Source organism: Drosophila kikkawai, chromosome X, assembly GCF_030179895.1.
Source record: "Drosophila kikkawai strain 14028-0561.14 chromosome X, DkikHiC1v2, whole genome shotgun sequence".
Lineage (NCBI taxonomy): Eukaryota > Metazoa > Arthropoda > Insecta > Diptera > Drosophilidae > Drosophila > Drosophila kikkawai.
The window spans coordinates 15,309,802-15,331,197 of record NC_091733.1 but is presented as its reverse complement, the minus strand read 5'-3'; the positions used below and the strand labels follow the sequence as shown (position 1 = coordinate 15,331,197).

The window sequence follows — 21,396 nt, the reverse complement described above, 5'->3', positions numbered from 1 at the left end:
TGAGAGGCGATAGCAGGCAACTTTGAGCGAGATCGCGAGTCCGGAACAGCCACTCCCCGACTATCGATGATCGATTATGGAGTATGCGAATATCGTAAGGGAGCAGGCTGGAGCAAGGCGGGGCGTGGCAGGCTTTTATTATTATTAATTTTTTCCCCTTCAAGCAGCAAGCACCTTAGTTACTGTCTTCCAACTTGGCGTAAATACTGAAGCCATTGATTTTCGATATAATTTAAAAACAGGTTCCTATCAGCCAATCGAATATCGTAAGTTGCAGCTCCTGATTAACAATAGGCACACCCAGCCCCTGGTTTAGTCCCTTGCCACGCCCCAAGGATCTCAAGGCTTCAGCACGATTGACCACGACTTGTTTCGTTCAGCAGCAGCAGCATCTGATGGAGTGTATAGGAAACTGCCTTAAAGTGATTTTCAAGTGAGACCGTGAGAGAGCGATCAACCAGCTAAGCGTGTACATAGAGGATACAGGAGTCGGCCTTGTCCGGCGGCGACAATTTTTTTTACCAAGACAACCAATTTAGCCACGTATCTACGAGTAAGCCTAACTTTTAACACAGCCACACACGATCTGTACATAGGACATATACAAACATTCGTCGTACTCATATATATATTATATATATTATATATTATATACATACATAGTATATACAAGCATATACACATAGCGGAAGGAAGTGTTTTATAACGGTAAACGTAGAGCGAGACATCCTTAGCAAAATTACACCTAAGTTTTCCAGATTCAGATGACTTTTAAACCAGACGAAAAAACCAAATGAAAATGATAATGAAGTGGAAAGGGAAAGGGAAAATCATTCGGGCAGGCAGAAGCTACCATAAGCTAGCTTACAGGTAGACAAATTATGTAGAAAAGCATTCAGAGTAAGGACTATTTGTATTTCAACTTGTTTTCCAGGAGAGACCTAAGTTTAGTCAACGTAATGTAATGTATAAATAAAATTGAAACAAAACGTATGTAAAATAATTGCATAAATAATTTCAAATATATTCGCCGATTGCCTTCAACTAGAGGAATTTTAATTACACTTAATAACGATTAAATGATACTAAATAATTATAATAATGGTAAATTGAAATTATTAAATAATGCATTGAATATTTATACAAAAGGGAAAGCGAAACAAAAACGAACAACTAAAAAAAAACTATGAATATATATGGAAAATGAGGCGGACAGGCGGAGAGAAGCAAAAGCAGAAGCAGAAGCAGACAGAGAACAACAAATCTACACAAAAATGAAATTCAAAAAGAACTGAAGTAAAAACAAAGATTTTAAAGCAGTAACAAATGGCAAACAAAAGAAAACAAACAAAAAACAGATAAAGCATTCATATTTGTACACTAAAGACCCGTTAAGGAGTACGCAACTTATACACGCAATATTAGACTAAACCGATTACTTCGATAACCGTTAAACCGTATAAACGATAACCGATTACCGATAACGCCCAGCCCAGCACAGAAAGAAACGGCGCCCCCCACGGCCCTTCTTCAGATGCTTCCCCCGAATTGAGAACTTTTTTTTCGTTAACTTAGAGACACTCGCACATATCCAACGAAAGACGTCGATTACTTTCCATCCCCATCCCTATCGAGAGACCACCACCCCTAGATATTCACACCCCGGGTCGATTTCAGTGGAAATCGATTGCGAAATCGAAATCGAAATCGAATCGAAGTTACAACAACCACAATTACGATTACAATTACAATTGCAACCACAACCGAACCACAGGAGCACAACCGCAGGCAGATGCACAACCACTGGAGCGAAGGAGCCGCTAATTAGGACGGATATATTGTAAGAGCTGGCGGCGTAGACCGATCTAGAGAATACTTTTAGGCGTTAAGCGTACTTCTAGTTTGTATCTCTTATATATACACGGATATATCTAGGTATATGGACATAGCATAATTATACAGTTATACACCCCTATCGATAACTTAAATACCGCATACAACTAGTCACTGGGGGCGTTCGATAAGCAATCGATGCGCAATCGAACTGTAGATCCAACCACTTTTTTTTTTGTATTTAATGGTAAATGCTAACGGTAAAGGTAATGCTAAATGGTGAATGGTAAATGATAAATGATAAATGATAAATGGTATGTGGTAAATGATACATGGTAAAGCGGTAAACGGTAACGGTAATGGACATTTAACTAGTTATAACGTGCAGTTATCGTAATTTATGATTATCGATTATTGAATCTTGAGTACGATTATTACGGAACGTTTAATTTTGTTAATACGAAAACAAAACGCGAGCATGGTTAATAAAGCTTTAATTTGAAGCTATATAGGTATATATATATCGCCCATATATATATATACACGAACACACAAAAGAAACACAAACACACACCATACACACCACAACACCCTACACACACTCTCACATACACTCAGACAAGGAAACGTCCTCAGTTTATAAATTTTCAAATGAGTGACACGAAAAAACTTGAAACGAAATGAAAACGTAAGCGTAACAAGTCAAGGAAAAAGACTGCTATTTTTATGTTTATTTTTATTTGTTACTTAATTTTTATTTATTTTCATTTCATTTACCCAATTAATTTACTCACTTATGTTCATTTTATGTTATTGTTAATAAAGGCGTTATAAACTGATATAATAAATAATACTAATTTTATTTAATTTGAAAAAAATCTGTACGCCGCCGCCGCCGATTCTTTCTGACTACTACGCCGCCGCCGCCGAGTCATTTTGACCTCTACGCCGCCGCCGAAGTCTTTAACCATCGGCGTAAACCTCTGTGTGCATATGCTAAGGCCCATATATCCACCGATATCTGGCCTATATATGCGCACAGGTGCGACGCCATACATATGTATACACTCACACACACACACACACACATATATATATATATATATATATATATATATGCATAACATACAGTGACTTGAATTTGTAGTCAATACCAATTACGGAGGAGATCGGCGGCAAAAGGAAAACAAATCTATATACAATACATGGCATACACACATATATGAAGCCCGTATATTGAGGATATAAACGTGAATTTTTAGCAGTCTAAGTAATAAATTATACACAGCCACACGGATACGGACAGCGGACAGGACGGCACACCAAACACCACACACACACACACACACCCGAATCGGAGCATATATATGCATGTAAGCTACAAAATAATAATAATACTATGCAATAAAGAGAGGAGGAGGAGTGAGTACTAAGGCGGCGACAAGAACACGTAACATTTAAGACACCAAAACGGAGTTGACTTGTAAATAGCATAAACGTAAACATAGACAGACACCCGACAGCCACATCAGTATACAGTATACATACACTCACACACACACACACACACATTTTACGATTAGTTAATTTTACAAACTAAAAATATTGCAGCAGGCGCATTATATGAAAAACAAACTAAATGGCAAAACAGAAGCGGAAGTGAAAGCGGAAGCGGAAGCGGAAACAAACAAATAATCATATGCATTAAAATTAAAAGTAAAGTATAAACAAAAGGGCAAAGACAAACAGAGGCGAAGGCAAAGCGAGGAAAGGAAAAGGCTAAAAGGCAAAACAAGTGAAAGCAATAGAACACAAATAAAAGGCAGGAGGAAGAATATGAGCAGAGGGGCCGGCGGGCGACCACGCCCACTAGCTGGCCGAGGCATGTTGATGGGAATTAATAAATTACCAAGTAATATTATAAAAATATTATTATATAANTTATAAATTATAATTATAAATTATTATTAAAGAAAAACAAGCAAGCAACAAACAAGTAAAACCAAAACAAACAAGATTTAAAACAAAAAAAAAAAAACAAAAAACGAAGAAAAACCAAAAAAACAAAACGAAAAAGAAACCAAAACAAAACAAAAACAAACCAAACATAAACAAAACACATTATTATAATGCGATAATTGAGTAATCAACAGAACGAATTGACAACGTTGTATGATTTTGATCAGAAAAAGTAATAAAAACAATTTTCGATTTGTTACGAAATATACATAAATATCCAGCGGCTTTTATTTCGCGGGGGAAGGGGGGCTTTTATTCCTTTTTTATTTTTAATTTTAGTTTTAAATATTAACAATTTCCGCTGTTGCTAAACGCCATCTTTCAGCGGCTGCCTAAAAGTGAGCAGAGCCACCTATGTGAGAACTTAAAGCTGATTAGGCCTGGCAATGTTTCAGGAAATGACCAACAGAGGGCTTTAACGTAAGCAGTTCGTCCGAATTGAATTTCATGCATTTTTGGCCGAGTTATGAAAAATGTTTATTTCCCCCAAAAATTATCACAATAAATCGCACCAATTTTTGGGGCTGCGGCGGAGCAGGGCTGTGGCGGCGGCTGCGGCGGCGGAGCAGGGCTCCAGTAGCAAGCTGCCAGCAGTGGCTTCTCCGAGGGATCCTCGCGAGCCTTACTGTAAATTATAAATTATAAATAAGCAAAATTAGTACTATATCTTAACGATTTTGTAGAATTTTAGTTATAAAATTTAAATAAATATGGTGGCAAGTATTCCCATTATACTGTATTTATTTATTTATTAATTGTATAGCTGGGTGGGCATCACTGCTGTAAAGTAAGATGCATTTTTCTCCTAATATTGCAATAGAGCTAACTAGGAGCATCACTGGTAGTTAGTGAGATGCCATTTCCTACCAATAATGCAAAAAATAGCTAGATGAGCATCACTGGCAGGTATTGAGATGTCATTTTCTACCAATAGTGCAAAAAATAGCTAGATGGGCATCACTGGCAGCTAGTGAGATGCCATTTTCTACCAATAGTGCAAAAAATAGCTAGATGGGCATCACTGGCAGCTAGTGAGATGCCATTTTCTACCAATAATGCAAAAAATAGCTAGGTGAGCATCACTGGCAGCTAGTGAGATGCCATTTTCTACCAATAATGCAAAAAAATAGCTAGATGAACATCACTTGCAGCTAGAGATGCCATTTTCTACCAATAATGCAAACAAAATAGCTAGATGAGCATCACTGGCAACTAGTGAGATGCCATTTTCTACTGCCATTAAGTTTGATTTTATAGCCTCCCAATATTGCAAAATAGCTAAGTGAGCATCACTGCCATAAAGCCCGATTTTATTGCCCCCCAATATTGCAATATATAGCTAAATGAGCAACACTGATGCTAATGAGCATCACTGATGCAAGTGAGCAGAAATTTCAATCCAATTTGGCTGTTTCCTAAACTGGGGTAACAGGCGAACAGAAACCAGCAGCAAGCAACTGAAAACTGGTATAAACTGTTATAAAAACTTTTGGGCAGAAATAATAATTGGTATAAACTGTAATATTTCATTATATGCATTTATACATATTTGTTGTCGAACAACAGCTTGATGGCAACAACAACCTTTTTACAACAACATCTCTACAAAAGCAAATCCAAATTTCTGAAATTTTCCATACAAATTGCCCGTTTCCCAAATTGGGGTAACAGGCGAACAGAAATCAGCAGCAAGCAACTGAAAACTGGTATAAACTGTTATAAAAAGTCCAAGTTTCGAACCATTTAGGAGCCGGCGCAAGTTAGCAGAGCCTCAAACCTTTTGAATCCACATTTAGGTGTTATTTTACAACTGCACCTGGGCACACTGAAACTGATCGTTATTAAATTCAAATTCAAATTTGGCAGTTAAATTCGAATTCAATTTTGGCACTTAAAATATTTAAAAAAATGTAAAAAATTCTACAAAATGTAAAAAATCTGAAAAAAATGTTAAAAATTCAGAAAAAAATTTAAAAATTCAGAAAAAAAATTTAAAAATATAGAAAACAATTTTAAAAATTCAAAAAAAAATTTTAAAAATCAGAAAAAAATGTAGATTTGGCTTTCAACAGATTTTTCCCCAAACAATCCCAAGGCTGATTTCCCTTTTTTTATTAATTCAAATTTGTATGTTCCATCAATTACATTTACACATTTAAAATGTATTTATTAATATTCCAATACTTTACGCCTGCTGGGCTTCGACTAGGCCGGAGCCAAGATCCGATCACTGCCATCCGCTTGAGCTCCGCCATTCCCATCTGCTTGCTCCTCCAGTTTCACCTCTGCCGATCCGATGATCATCAATCAACAATTACAATGATGACTAGGATGAACTTGTGCTTCCCGGATCGCTGCGCACGCTCTCGTTTTCGCTATTGGAACGCTGTAAATATAATAAATAAAGCTATGTAAAATTAAATTAAATTAAATTATTGATAAATTTTTAAGAAAAACTGAGTAACCCTAAATGTAGTATGCAAGCTAAGAAAAGGCAACTCAGAACAGTTTTCGAAATCAATTTCATGCATTTTTGGCCGAGGCTTTTTGCCATTTACATTTGTTTACATTTGCTGTTCATCGGATTTTCAAACCTGAGAACAGTAGCGCCTTCTAGGAGATGTTTTAAGAACTAACCCAAGTCTCGAACCTTTAGGAAACCTATCGATATCAGTTCTGCAATCGAATTCAAATTTAGCCGTTGCAACAACTGGGGCCAATTTCGAAAATTTAAATTATTGTTATTTGAAATAGACCCATGAACCATAAAATCGAATTATGTTTAACGATTTTAAATCAAAATCGAGTTGTTAAATCAAAGCGAATGGTAACTTTATATAAAAAAAACAGGTAAGTCTAGAAAAACAACAACAAATTTATGTTTAACATATACTTATATGTTTTTTAGTTGAAATTATTCCAATTCTCAATGATCCAATTACAAATTATTGTTTATGTTTATAATTATGTTTTGTGTTAATTTCTTTTAAAATAATTAAGTTTTCAGCTGGGGATTATATTGTGTAAGAGTTAAGATTAGAAATCCCAAATGCACTCCCTGCCTTACCTGCTGCCTGTGTCCCTGCCTTCGCTCAGGTGCCATCCGGCTGCAACATCCGGCCTTTGGGCACACAACACCCGACACTCGCAATATTAGGCAACGCAACGTAAAGCAAAGTAATCGCAAATCGCAATCAATGGACACTGAGCCCGGGCGATAGCCATCTCTCTGGGAGTGAAGATCCCATCCAGGGGCAATTTCCTGGCCCCGATCAGGGCTCTCTTTTTCGCAGATCCGAAAGGATGATACGATTTACATGCGACATAATTACCGCTGATGAATTCCGTAGGCAAAAGGTGATGGAAAGCAAACAGCAAATCGCATATCACATGACAAAGACGTGGCAGCCGACCGACCCATAGATCCGGGCGGGATAGGCGCACCTTTCAGGAGGTTCATTTTTTTTTCATTTTTTTGAATTTTCGTTTCGGTTTTCCTCGGTTTTTTTTTTTGTTTTTTTGCTAAACGGAAAAGCACACTCGGCAAAAAAGTGTCGAATGCAGCGCCTTTGTTGACTCGCTCGCTTGTTTGCCAGCCTGTTTATTTGCCTGTTTGCCTGTCAAATCAATGCAAAGTTGCTCTGGCACGAAAAAACGGAGTATGCGTTGGCCCACAGTAGAGCCTGGTGGCGCTAGGACAGGATTGCTGGTTGGTGGCTCAACGGAGGAGTCACTGTGCCTTTCATTAGTTCAGCCAGCCAGCAGTATTTGCCAACCTCTTTGGCATTTGGCACTACCAAATGAGGTACTCGAACGCTTTTGGCATGCGGACACAGGACATTCAGCAATTTGGCTATTCATTCGGTGTTCGCCAGGAAAAAAAAACTAAAATCATGTTTGGATTTTAAAGGGGGGGAATTGCTATTTAAAGTTTAATGGGAACTGCCAATGGTGGGTGTTTAATTTAGGCAATAATCAAAGATTACTATAAATTCCTCTCTTAGTTCCTAGCTTTATATATCATTAAATTCCTTTAAATGAATTTTAATTCCATTCGCAAATAATCCCCAGCTCGATGATGCTTTCCCCTAACAGCTGCTTGGGCTTAGCCTGCGATAAATAATAATTTTACAACTTTAGAGTGCCGAAAAAGAGTTGCCCGGCGGATCAGCTGGGTCTCTGCTGAAAAAAAAAATACAGAAAATATAAAACACAATCGCCGTCGAGCCTGGCAGTTTTTATATTTCAATTCTCCATTTGTGATTTCTAATCCGGACTGCTCCTTTTGTGTTACCATTAACACCGAGTGCCGTTGTTCCTGCGCCCCGCTCCTGATTTATTTATTTATTTATTATTACATTTGACTGATTGCCGACACCAGCTACCCGTCGTTTCAAAGTTTCAAATAAAAAAAGAGAAAAAACATAAAAAAAATACAATAACAGTAACAGAAACAGCAAAACTCCACAGCTCAAAAACTCATGTATTATGAACAAGTTGATTGGGGGTGGCCGCCGGCGTTGATTTTCGTTTTGTGTAGGCAAATCATATTATATCATATCATCTATTATGCAGCGCTGCCCAAATAAAATCCCATTTAGCACTGGCTCCTGGCTATTGGTATTGAGGAATCGGGATTCGGAATAGGAATTGGCATTAGAATTGAGCCAGGGATATAGGGGATATAGGGTCTTGAAATGATTACATTATTCTCAATGAATGACAATAGAAATGGTAACAATTTCTGTAAGAAAAATCTATAAATTCTTTTAGCAAATTTCTTAGCATAAAGAAGATGTAACTTACTTTGTCAAGACTTTAATGATGATTAAAATATATAAAAAAAATCATTTAAACAATTCTTTTCTTCTCAAAAGTTATGAAATATTTAGTTCTTAAACTCTAAACCATATTCATTGCATTTTCTAAACAATTCTTCGACTTCCAACTTGAGTTTTTCGAACTGAGAGCCTCTCAGTAACTCGTGTAACTTATGCCCCGAATTTCCGGCTGAGGTCGAAAGGTCCTGGGGGCCATTAGCAAAATCAACAGCCGCACTCAGCCAGGCGCAGTCACTCATATTCATATTCATATTCATATTCACATTCACATTTGGTTGCATTCACACTTGGAAAAAGGGCAGTTGTGTTCCACTTACACTACCCGCCGCCTCCTTCTGGCAGGACTCGGCGAGGTGGAAAATGTTACGCTACAATTTAATTGAAAGGATAATCAGGGGCATAGCGAGGAGCTCATTCACAGTGGGAGCGAAAGAGAGCGCCTGCGGGCAACAGAAAGAGACGGCTGGAGGCGACACGGACAAAAGGCAGCGCTAAAAGCTGCAAAATGAATGAATGAGGCGAATAGAAATAAAATAGCAAACGGTGGCAGCACAACATCGGCTTTTGTTGTACACTCGTCAAGTGTCCTTTTTGATGACGACGACACACAGCAAGGCGACGACTCTAAGGACGACTGGGTGCACTGTCAGAAAATAAAGGGGAGAAGACCATGATTAACCAGCTGGGAAAAGAGTTCTTGAAACTCTGTTAAAAAGTCTTTGCTAGATTATATATTTTATATTTTATTTTAAATAGTTTTTAAGGTGAAATAAAATTGTTAATTTAATTTAAATTTAGTGGGAAATATATAATAAATATATAATATATATAAATATATAATAAAAAAAATAATATTTTGTTATTTGTGTATCAATTTTAACTTAAAACTAAGTATTTGACTTTGAATTACCAGCAATGCTCTGATAATTTTATAATTATTTCTTATTTTCTAATTCCTCTAACTTAAAATCAACCTCTAGTTTCTCTCAGTGCACGATGACTGCTCTGACTTCGGGGTTGCTCTGGTAGACCTCGCTTGTGGCCGGGTACGTGAGCCCACAACGTGGCCGGCTTTGCTTCCTGCCCCGATCCTCACAACTAACTGTGCAAGCGAGTGTCCTGTGGCGCAGCGAGTCCTGCGAAGGGTTGTCAAATGGGAAAAATAAAGAAGCGGAGCTCGCGGGGCGATTGGCGACTCTGAAGCTCTCGTCGAATCAAATGAAATAAAATTAAATGCGTTGCACAAGTTGCAAATGCGACGAGCAGCAACAATCAAAAGGGATTCACGCTGCGTGTCCTGTTCCTTGCTGTGAAAAATGTAATTTTAATCGAATTCACAGCGCCTCACCCTCACCCCTTTTAAGCCAGCATAGTTCTCCAGTGAAGTGCTAACCTTATTAGAGCTCCTTGCCAGGGAACAGGACCGCCAGGACAGCATATATCCCTATATATCCCTATGATTTGTGTTGTGCCAACAACAGTTGCCAGTTGACGCAGCGGGCGGCGCCAGAGGCCAAAGGCATTCTTCCGCGAGAAATGCAATTAACTTGGCCGCCAGCAACTAACCCTCATCCTTCGTTCGTCCTTCGTCCTAGCTCCCGTTTAGCATCCCCGCGGAAAATCTCTGTGCCGCGCGCTCACAATTAAAACAAAAGGCGGGAGTCGCTAATTAACATTGTTAGCATTAGCGCAGCTCGGAGAAAAACAAACGGGAAAAATAAACCCGGATTTTGGGGGGCAGTGAGCAAACTTTGACCTTTCCGGCGGTGAGCGGTTTGCCTGGCTCCAGAGTCGCCAGATCGATTCTCTGCTGTAAAGTTTTTATAAACAAAAAACCAAGGGAGTTAGCAAGAAGTTGAAGTTATTTCTACAAATAAAATTAGTTCATTTAGCTATAAAAGAACTGGTTAAGTGAAAATTTGTACATTTTAAAATATATTGCATATAGATTTCATCCCGTAAACTAATAATTATTTATATAATACCTAAAATTTAGTTAAAAAATCCTTTTACAAATATTTTTAAGGGTTTTACTATTCATGGAACATAAGGAAATATATTTTTTAGTCATAGATAAACCATATATCGTGCTCTTTAGGGTTCTACTTATTTTTCTAAAAATATTTATACAAAATAATATAAAAAAAGCCTAATCCCTCTGCCTAATAGGCCCAAAATTTTTGATCCTCCCCTTAAAAACCATCACCTACATATGTTAAATTAAATATTGTTTATTGTCAGAGCTAACCCGACCTTTGGCCCCCGTATTAATCAACCTTCTGTGTACTCTGCCAACCCCTTTGCCCCCCCAGTCACTTGTTTATTTATTGACTTGCCAACCGTTTTGCACTGGGGTTTCCCCTCTTTTTTTTTCTTCTTTTTTTTCATGATGGTTCGAATGGCAGCCGCTTGTTAAAAAAATATACAAAAAAGGGGCCAACATTTATAGCTAATTTTCTTGTCATTGTTTTGACTTTTACACCTTCGCCGCCGCGTGTTTACCTGAAAAGTTTGGGGGGTAACTCGAGTGGCGTCGTCGCATTGTTTGGCCATGTAAAATAATATTGTATTTGGGCTGTTTGCTGCGCAACTTGGCTAATGAAGGGGGGGAGAGAGAGGGAGAGGAGGAGCTGGAGCAGTAAGAGGAGCAGGAGGCAGCAGGAGGAGCAGGAGGCAGCAGCGAAGCCCTATAAGAATATTTCAGCAATCGGCATAAATATCAAACGAGTTTAGTCAAAATAGAGGTGAGTTTTTAGTTGCTAAAAGAGTGGAATAGGTGAAGATAACGTTGGAAAAATATTTCGAAATATTTTCCACGCCAAATGAATCTTCTCTGTCCAAAAAAAACGGCCAAAGTTGAATGCTTTTCTTATATTTTGATAGATTTATTTAGGAAACTATAATTAAAAGGCAAATAAGTCATGGAACTTGTTTTCAGAATGATCTACTCTTGACTTGTAAACTCCCTAAATTTTATTTTTAATTTTATTATAAAATGTATTCAACAAATATCAATTAAAACCCCTCCTTTTGCGCCCAGAGCTAAGGTAAATTGGCAGATAAATCAATAAAATTTCTTCTAATACATAAAACCCAACAAAAAAGAGTATTTCCTCGAACGAATTTACCAATTCAAAGCAGGTATTTTCATTGGTCTTAACCATCACAATGGTATCTCTTGACCATCTCTTACCCCAAGAAATCCTCACAAGTGTGCTCTATTTACATAAAATGTGACACTTGAAAAATTTGTGAAAATTAGACTGGCGCCACACTGATTTATGAGCCGTTTTGTAGCCCAAAAACCGAACAGCAGTTGGCTCGATTGGTATCGGGAATCCAGGATCGGTTCAAATTAATGCGAAGGCCCCTTTGCAATTGAGTTGTCAAATGCGGGCAAACAAGTGGCACCTACAGAGAAATCGGAGAGCTGTAATTGTAGCCTCTACTCGAACGAATACCCAAAACAAGACTCGGTTTCCAGCTTATTACTCAATCAATGTGCTCATTTGTTTTTAACTGGAAGGAGCAGCACTTGGTGTCTCTCGAAAGGATGTTGCATGTTTTGACAGCATTCTTGGTGTAATTGGAACTCTAGTCCTGCGATCAATTTCCATTTGCACTTTGATCCTGAACCCGTTGGGCGCGATAACTATCTGATCTATTTTCCTACCTGATCCCATTTAAAGGAGCTGCCATAAGCCAGCTGTTTGGGATTTTGGCAACTATCGAGGGAACAGTGGGTTATCAGGGATAGTTTCTGTTTCTGGCAACTGCTTCTGGCCCAGTTTGTGCACTTGGAAAAAAGAGGAGATGATAATTGGTAATGAAAACCATTTATTTGTATAAAATTAAAGAGACTTTAAGGGAATCTTGAGTGATATGTAAGGGAATAGAGTCTCAGGAGTTTGCCTTTTCTTCTTAATTTTCAAATTAATTCCGGTCTTTTAATGTCTCCTCTCCCGCTAGCTAATTTCGCTTAGTGTATGACTGCCAGGAGCAAGGCAATTAGCCCGGCATGAGGTCCTTGGAATCAGCTGTAGATAAGCAGCCTGCTCCCATTGCACCGCATGACCGACTGACCACTGGGTGCCCCGAATAATGGAATTCCTGGGTGCCTGTGTGCCGCCTGGCCACTCGGATGGCGACAATCTGGACGGGTAATAATCGCGCAACTTGACCGCTCAACTGACCAAAGGGCAAGGCGCAAGCGCATGGGATTAGCAGGCGACTCTGGGGAAGGGGTGAACTCGAGCATTGTCCGGATCACGACCGCCTGGAATGAAGCTGTTACCGCCGGAACTTGCATCATAATTAAGGTGTCGTAATTGCCGCCCTGAGACGCGGCATTTGTGCCCCGTCACGGAGGCTCTTGCGCCCCTCGAAGCCCCTCGACAAAAAAAAGCAGAGATTCACTCTTGACAAACAGCTGCGGAACTCAACCTCAATGCCAACCGCCGACAAAGTTGCCATTGTTGAAAACTTTATCCAAATGCAAATAGAGGCTGAGCGACAAGCAAATACCCTTTTTTGTAAACAATACTCTCTTATTTATTAAGAATATAGTTAAAATTGCTACAAAATTCCCTATAGCCGCTAGCAAGGGTAAATCCAGAGTAGGAGTTGGAGAATCGTGTAGGGAAAGCGGCTGCCAGAGATTAGGCAACGGACAGACACAAAAGTGGACGGCTCTTGGCCGGAAACCCATCGGATAAATGACACAAAAAACTCCAAGTGGAGTCGACTGAAGTGTGGTGACATGAGTCGAGAGCACTATCAAATAAAATAGAATGTCCAGCGGCCATTACGGAGGAGTTACAGAGGACACCATTCTCAATGCAGGAAAAAAGAACCTAGAAAGATAAAATTGAGTTTACGAGCTGCTGTGCGCCACTCTTACGGGAAATTAAACACTTGATTTTTTCATAGAAAAACTTGAATTGAAAAGTGAAATTTAAGACTAACAACTGAAAATTGTAGAGAGTTGTAGAAACTAAAATAGTTTCCCCACAAAGAGCTTTGATCTCACACCCGCTAGCCAGCCGTTCCCTAGGGAACCCCCTCAGCAGTCTGCTTTTCAGCTGAGTTCACTCCTGGCTACAGTTCATCCTCAGATATATCTATATATCTCTATGATTTGCCACGGGTTAAGGGAATATTTTCGCATCGCACGACCAATTTGATGGCATTATTACGGGAAACTGCACAAAAGTTGAGGCCACTCAACCTGATGCCCGAGGGATGTGTGTCCTTTTTTTTGGCTGCATCCTTGGCATGTGTTGCTGAGCATGAAAATTGCAATTTTTCGCCATATAATTTTGAACCCAAAAGCGGACACCCCAGAAATCGGCAACAATGTTGTACGGCAATTGGGTAAATCTCAATTGATTCGTTGCACCATTCTCGTTGTCCTGCCAATGGTGTTCGTCCTTTTCAATATCTTTTATTTTTTTTGTTGCCTGTACTTTTGTGGGGTCGACCGCAGTCGTTTGGCCACAGCGGGTAGTCTGTCTCTTATGTATATATGGATCTATATATATAGAGTTCAAACCCAGGTTCGATCTATGAGCGCATCGAAAGATGCAACTGTGAAACGAGCCCCCAGGATATTCCTAAAGATTCGCCACGCTTTTCGGTTCGAGGTGTGATCTGTGATGTATTCATTCAACTGAACCTCATCACAATCATCATCATGATCATCATCGTCTCTGTCGTTCTGGTGATTAACTCAAGTGCTAAGTGGTCGCGTGTGACTAATTTTTTTGGGTCACAGTTACAGCTGTCTACAGACAAAAGGCGGGATTTTAACTTGAAAACAATATACAAAATAATTTTAATTTATTAAATTCTTCAAAAAGCTAAGAATTTGAGTTAATTTTCTCTTCTATGCAAAAAAAAAACAACATGACTTTTGGGCTTTTCCCTTTGACAAACGAATCTGAAGTTGATTCTAATTCTGTCTGATTCTGTATAGTTTGTGTACATTTCCCTCAATAAAAAAATAGAAATAGAAGAGGAAATGAAATGACCGGAAGTTAAATCAAACCAACTTCAAATGGCCATGGCCAGGGCGAGAAAATTTCCAAAATTGCCGAGAAATCCAAGAGACTAGAGCTGAAAATTCGTCGCATTCCAAACACGTAACAAACTAAGTAAAATTCTGATGGAAATTCAAATACAAATGCAAACATGGCTCTTTGTTTGTTGTTGTTGTTGCTGTTGACCTTTTGCGAATAATTCAAATAAAATTTACACCTTTGAGGAAAATGGAAAATTCCGGTGGGGGGAAAGCGCTGCCCATTGATGGACTTTGGTTTGGCCCGGGCTGACCGAGGGACTACAAGCGGAAATCCTTTTTCAATTTTATTTTACAGCAAAATGACCACATGTACTGAGGGAAAAAAAGATGGAATTCTAGCTCTAAAAACATAAAAAAAATATATTTAGCTTTAGATTTATCTTTAAGTTTGCCTTTGACTTTTGTTTTTACAACTAACTTGCAAATATTTAAAGGAAAACTTGACTTGACTTTACCCTTTTCAGTCTACTTTTTTTCTAGCTGTGCACACACACAGCTGCTGCAAGTTATTGCTGAAATATAAATTGAGTCTTGGCCACTGAAGTTGATTATGGTCTACGCCTCAACGGATCTCAGCCAACAAATTTTCTCAATTCTGTTGAAAAATCAACACCAACAGAGGGGCGGGTGGGTGTGTGGGTCTCCATTATCCCCCCCTCCTACCCCTTTTGCTGATTTTTCCCCCGATTTGCCACAGCTTTTCCTTTTTGGCCGAATGTGTCTGGCCTAAGCCCTGCGGCTCACATATCAGCGCGCATTAAAACAAAGTGGGCATCAATGTACTATGGAACCCGAAGCCGAAACCTACACTTTGACCCCTGTGAACGCCCCCTGCCCCCTTGGGGTAACTCAATTTGCACAAAACAAAAGAAAGGCAAGGCAAAAAAAAATATAGGGAGAGCCAGAAAATGGAAGAAGGTTAAGAAAAGGTTACACACAAGGGAAGATACCCTGGCATTTTATGTTTAAACAATTTTTTAAAAATTAAGTATATTTAGAGATTTTATATAAAAAAAAGTAACAGTGTATTGTTAATATTTATAAGATTTTAGAAAACAGAAAATGGGTTAATTTTTATATTTAAAATCAATTTTAGCAGTTAAAAAAACTCTTAAAATAATATAAATGTTAAATGCCTAACAATTTCAACAGATTTTTACTAGTTTTTCAAAGGAAACAAACTAAGTTTTCTACTTGGAAAATACCTTAACCTGAGGTCTCTTTGTAAAATGCTGAAATCCCCTTCTACAACCCATATATCCTTACAGGGTATGTCTCGAAAAAAAAAAAGGGATAAAACGGACAGCGGCGGCTTTTCACTTATCAGAGCGGTCGGGGTCCAAATTATTAACGCCCAAAGCTCCAAATCCGATTTAACGGGCACCCGGCGAGGTCCAAAACCCAAGTCAATCCCTAGCCCCAGGATCTACCCACACATGACATGCAAAGTGATTTCTGCCCCGGGGAAAGGATCGCCCAGCTGCTGCGGGTCCAAGTCTGAGATATGTGGACTCTCCAGAGAATACACTCCTATAGGCGGAAGTGCACTTGAGGCTGAGGCTGTGGCGCCGGAATTCGTGTGAAAAGTGTTGCAGGATAATACAGTGTCGTCTTGCAAGACGACCTGCTTCACACATTCCAAAAAAGGGGACAAGTGTTGGGCCAACATCCTGCAAGGAGCAACCATTAATTGCACTTCGATAATAATTTCATGCTCGTTAACAGGACTCGCCCTCGCTGTGTGTCTAATTTTCTGGCATATTAGTTACAGGACGAGGACGAGGACGAGGACTGGGACCCGTGGTCCTTGTTATCGTTAAACAGTCGCTAATTAGACGCACATGTGTAACATGAAACCGCATTTAAGGTCGCAGGACATGGAAAAGGACACAGGACACAGGACGCAGAAGCAACCACCGAAACGCTGCTCCGTTTTCCATTCCAGCGAAGCACTAAAACTGTCCCAATCGTTACGAAATTATACACTTGAACTTCTCAACTTTTTGATGCTCCCTCCACTTTCCACCCCCTCGACACCAGGCACCAGGGTTAAGCACATGTCCTGATCCCAGACTCGATTACCCGATGCCAATACAGTCACAGTCACACCTCCTTAGCGCTAATCCAGAGAGGAATATCCTGGGCCTAAAAAATATAATAAAAAAAACGAATTTTATGTGTGGGAAGAAAGTGTTTATGCAAAGGATGTGACTTTCAAATAAATATAATAAATAAGAAAATATTAAATATTAACAAGCAAGAGATACCCAAGACTTGCCTTTGCATATATTAATTCCTCACTTGTTTTTATTCAGAAATCCCCTTGAGTGTCCCCCTGCATCCTTTTCAATTATGCCCCCGTTATGTATCCTTGCAAAAGTCTCTCTCTGCCGCGGAGGCGACATATATCTGGCCAAGATTTAATATCTGGCGCGCCCTTTAATCTATCAGGCCAACAGCTGTGGCCAATGGCCGAAAATTGAGCAATCCGGCAGCCAGTATCCCCCTGGATATTGTTATTTTCATCAGATTTTTCTTTTTTGTTTTCTTTTTATATAAATTTCAGGATTGCAGGACCAGGACCAGGACAAGGACAAGGACCAGGGGGGATGCCCGGGATTCCTTTGTTATTTCGCCTGGCAACATTTGCATGCCTCATTTGAGGACAAGTTCCTCTTCATTTATTTATTTTATTGCGGCCTCATTCGCGTTATGAACTCAATGGCCCGTGGACATTATTTTAATAATTGCGACAGGCCCCCTCGCCTTGCTGTTTGCTCTGTTTATTACTCGCATTCCATTGATTTTCATGGATTTCTCGTAATAAACTTTGCTGTACGAGTATTGTAATTTTTATGTACATTCTGTACAGTTGACTTTTTGCCATTGAGGGAAAGAGGGAGTTAAAGGATACAAAATATCAGGAGTTTAAGATATATATATATGTTTTATAAATACTTTTGTACACCTGGTAATTATTTTGAGTGTACTCTGTGTATTTATATTTTATATTTTATATATTTTATATATTTATCTTAGATATTCCTGATATTGATTAGCATATCCAAATAATACTCAGTGCTCCCAGCCCATGTATCTCTAGCTATACCCATGTATCTCTCCCATCCTCTTGTTAATAATCAACCGGAAGACATGCCGTCTGTGTTGTCAGGACTACCTACTCCTTGTGGAAGACACATATAACCTCATAGAACCACTCATGCCCACTGGAGGGAGAGACCAATCCAATCTGATCCCCGGGCTAAGCTTACACGCACACACACTTTGCGGCGGCCTCTAATTTATCTTGAGTGGATCGCGCATAGATCTCCGGCAGGACAATGGGCCATCGATATATATCCATTCCATATATCCCCGCATATCCCATACATCCCTTTGTGGCCGGGGTGTGTTTTTGTGCAGGCGGAATGTGGATTTGGACAAGTGTCGGTTGCACAATGGCCAAAGCCCAAACAAAGGACCTGCACGATCGCCCGATAAAGGATTATCCCCTGGTCATATATGTATGAGACAGTCGGTCTGCCAAGGCAGATCTCTCCTTGAGGGCACACACATTAGGCCTAAGTGCGGCTTAGCCGAATGCTAATAGCTGGAAAATACAAGCGCATACGGTAAGTACGTTATATCCATACACACACACATGCCGGAATGTCTACCTTAGGTGGCTTTTATTGTGCACCAACCTTTGTGCCAATTGTTGCCGCAAATTGCTGAACAAAGGACAAGTGTAGCGCCGGCGCTGCATATCCTGCCCACGTCCCTTTCCCAGCACTGGCCACCCATTAATATTTCAATTGCTAAAATATGCGATAGTCGATGTGGCCATTTTGTATTCATGGCGTAGGATTTGTTTAGGAAAAATGCGACTAGAGTGCTGAAAAAAGGAGCGGCAGGACACTCTTCGGGAAATGCAATTCCCTGACAAGTGCATTTTTGTGAGCCAGCGGGTAGATAGCGACCAATGAATGTCCTTTAGTGATACTCGAACTGAGATTTTAAACTGAAAGTTAAGGGGTTTAAGAAGAGTTTTTACTGCATAATTATTTTCATTAGTTGCTGATACTTTTAGGCATATTTTTTTGATAAAGAATGGCTTAGAAATGGAAGGAAATTTGAATATAAAATTAAATAAATTAGAAATATTTTCCAGATTTCCAATCAAAGGGTATACGAATTTTCGTTGGCTACCAGCTTTTCTGCCTCTCAATTTTTCAACTGACAACTGTGCGTGCTCTTTTTGTGCCAGGACCAGCAGTAGTTTTTTTAGAGGACTCCCGAGGACACCACACTATGTTTCTAATCAGTGCAGCTTCCGCCGACCCCCTGGCATTTTCCGTCAGTCAACAGAGCGCGATATTTGTCAACAAGCGGAACTATAAATATGCATGCAAAGGGAGATGGAAACTACTGGGGAAAACTGGGGAAAACTCGGGAAAATGTGAAAAAGGGGTAGCATGAAATTTGGTCCGTAGTTGTGGCTGTGGAAATGAAAATGGAAGAGCAGGCTTTGATTTTCCACTCAAGAGCATAGACCAGCTTTTGCATTCATTTCCTACATTTCACTCTAAAAACAACACACAACTTTTTTACTAAACCAGATTTTCCTTATTTGGCTACCAAAAAATTTTAATAAACTTCCAGAAAGAGCTATAAACAGTTCTTAAAGTTAAAGGTTAAAATTATTCTCTCAGATTGTCTGGCATTCAAAAATTTAAGTAAACTTTTGTCTTCATCGAATTTTTCACAAAATGTTGCGTCTGGTGAAGAGAAATTTCATAGCACAAGCCCAGCAAATGACTCGTGCTCTAGTCTGCGGTGAGTATATATATCTACATTCTCTAGGATATACTTATGGACATATCCTATAAACCATCTTAGATTCTCATTCCTTATGGGCCAAGCACTCGATTGCACCGCCGGGCCAGAACTTGGCAGAGTCTGTAACCAAACGGGAGACTTTTTTGGTAGACCTCTGTGACCGCTTCCCCAAGAGCCTGCCAGAGTTGCCAAAGCCAAAACCCCGCAAGTTCCACAATTTGTTGATCCAGCGTAAGCTCGTTGATGCCTCGCGTCTGCAGTTCGTTCAGGAGCGATACCAGCAGTTCCTAGACGAGGTAAAGGAGCGCCAGCAGAGTGCCAAGCCGTTTATAACCCGGGAAAGCCTGCACTCGGGACGCTGGAAGATCATTTAGGATGACACATTGCAACACACACGAAAGAAGAAATATAGAGTCTAGGATTCTGTAGCTATCCAGCTTTTTTATAACCAAATTAGATAGTGAAGGCATCGGGAGAGCCTCCAAGAAGTTGCCAAAGTTAAGGTTAAGTATAAGCTTTGACAGCAGCTACTAAAGCCTAGAACTTGGGCTTAAGTTGTAGTGAGTGAATTTCTTGAACCCTTGGCTTCTTTAAACCACAAATTCTTTATAATTTAGTTCAGTGTGCGATAAAGCCTAGGCAAACATGGGAAACCATAGGGGCCAGCCAGGAACAACCAACAAGCCGCCATGTAGCGGATGTGAGTGCAACAACAGCAGCAACATGGCCAACAAACATTGCAACTCCGAAAGAAAAAAGGACAGAGACATAGGTGGTAAAGGAAATCAAGAAGAGGGGGTAGCTTTCTCGGCATAAGAGAAGGAAAATCAGTTCAAGCCCAGGGTGAAAAGATTTATCTTCTACTTAAATTTAAAGAGGGAAATGAAAGACAGTTTGAAGTAAAAAAGAAAGATACTCAATTAGGCTAATAAACTAAAGGGAACAGAGTCTCATTTAAAGGTCTTCCAAGGCTAGAAGCTTGCTTAATTATAGTAACTATTTTCATTTATAATTGTACTTTATTGAAAGTCAAAGAACTCTAAAACGAGTTCTAGTTCTTAAGCGTTTCGCTTTCAACTCCGTTTGTGCGTGGGTTCCTCGCTTTCGTCCCGAATTTTCCAGCTCCTTTCAGCCATACAAATCACACTAAACCGAATACATCAAGGCGGCAACAGCAGCTTAACACAAACCGGGGAAAATGGTCGGGAAAAGCGTAGCAGTCAGGGGAAAGAGAAGCTCTCTGGCTTTCCTTTGAGTGCCACCAGCCGGCTCAATATCACAGGGAAAATACAAAATACCCGCAAAAAAACAACAACGACTCTCAGCCTCGTCCTCGTCCTCGTCCCGTTAAGAAACAAAGGCAGCAAACAAAAAAAAAAAAAGCGAGAGGTGGCCAAAAGCGAAAACAGAAGCTGACTTGACTACAAACCCAAGTCGCAGCGGATGCGGCATCAACAAGGGGAAATTGGTACTGAAAGAAATATTGTAGCTAAAAGATATATGATCTATAAATAAAGTAGAAAAAGAAGAAATGTTTAAGCTAGAAGATGACCAAGGATATGATATTATTTCAAAATAAACTAATATTATCTTTACTTTCAAGCAGGAATTATTTAGTCAAGACTTGAATAAAGCTTTAAAAATATTTCAAAATTGAAGACTAGACTTGAAATACAAGTCTCTCTAAAAGAGATAAATCCCTCGTTCATATTTAAGCCCTTCTGCTATCTTTTTTCTCTCTGTGATCTAAAATCAGTAGGGGCGCATGCAAGGATTGACTTTGAC

General features: G+C 39.5%; 1 protein-coding gene across 1 annotated transcript; it reads left to right on the top strand.

Moving 5' to 3' along the window:
• The first annotated feature begins 19,335 nt into the window (after positions 1–19,335).
• LOC108080071 (uncharacterized) lies at positions 19,336–20,039 on the top strand. Its single transcript, XM_017174653.3, has 2 exons — positions 19,336–19,608; positions 19,672–20,039. Exons 1-2 carry the CDS (start codon positions 19,542–19,544, stop codon positions 19,983–19,985), a joined length of 381 nt encoding a protein of 126 aa, XP_017030142.1. The 5' UTR covers positions 19,336–19,541; the 3' UTR covers positions 19,986–20,039.
• The last annotated feature ends 1,357 nt before the right edge of the window (positions 20,040–21,396 follow it).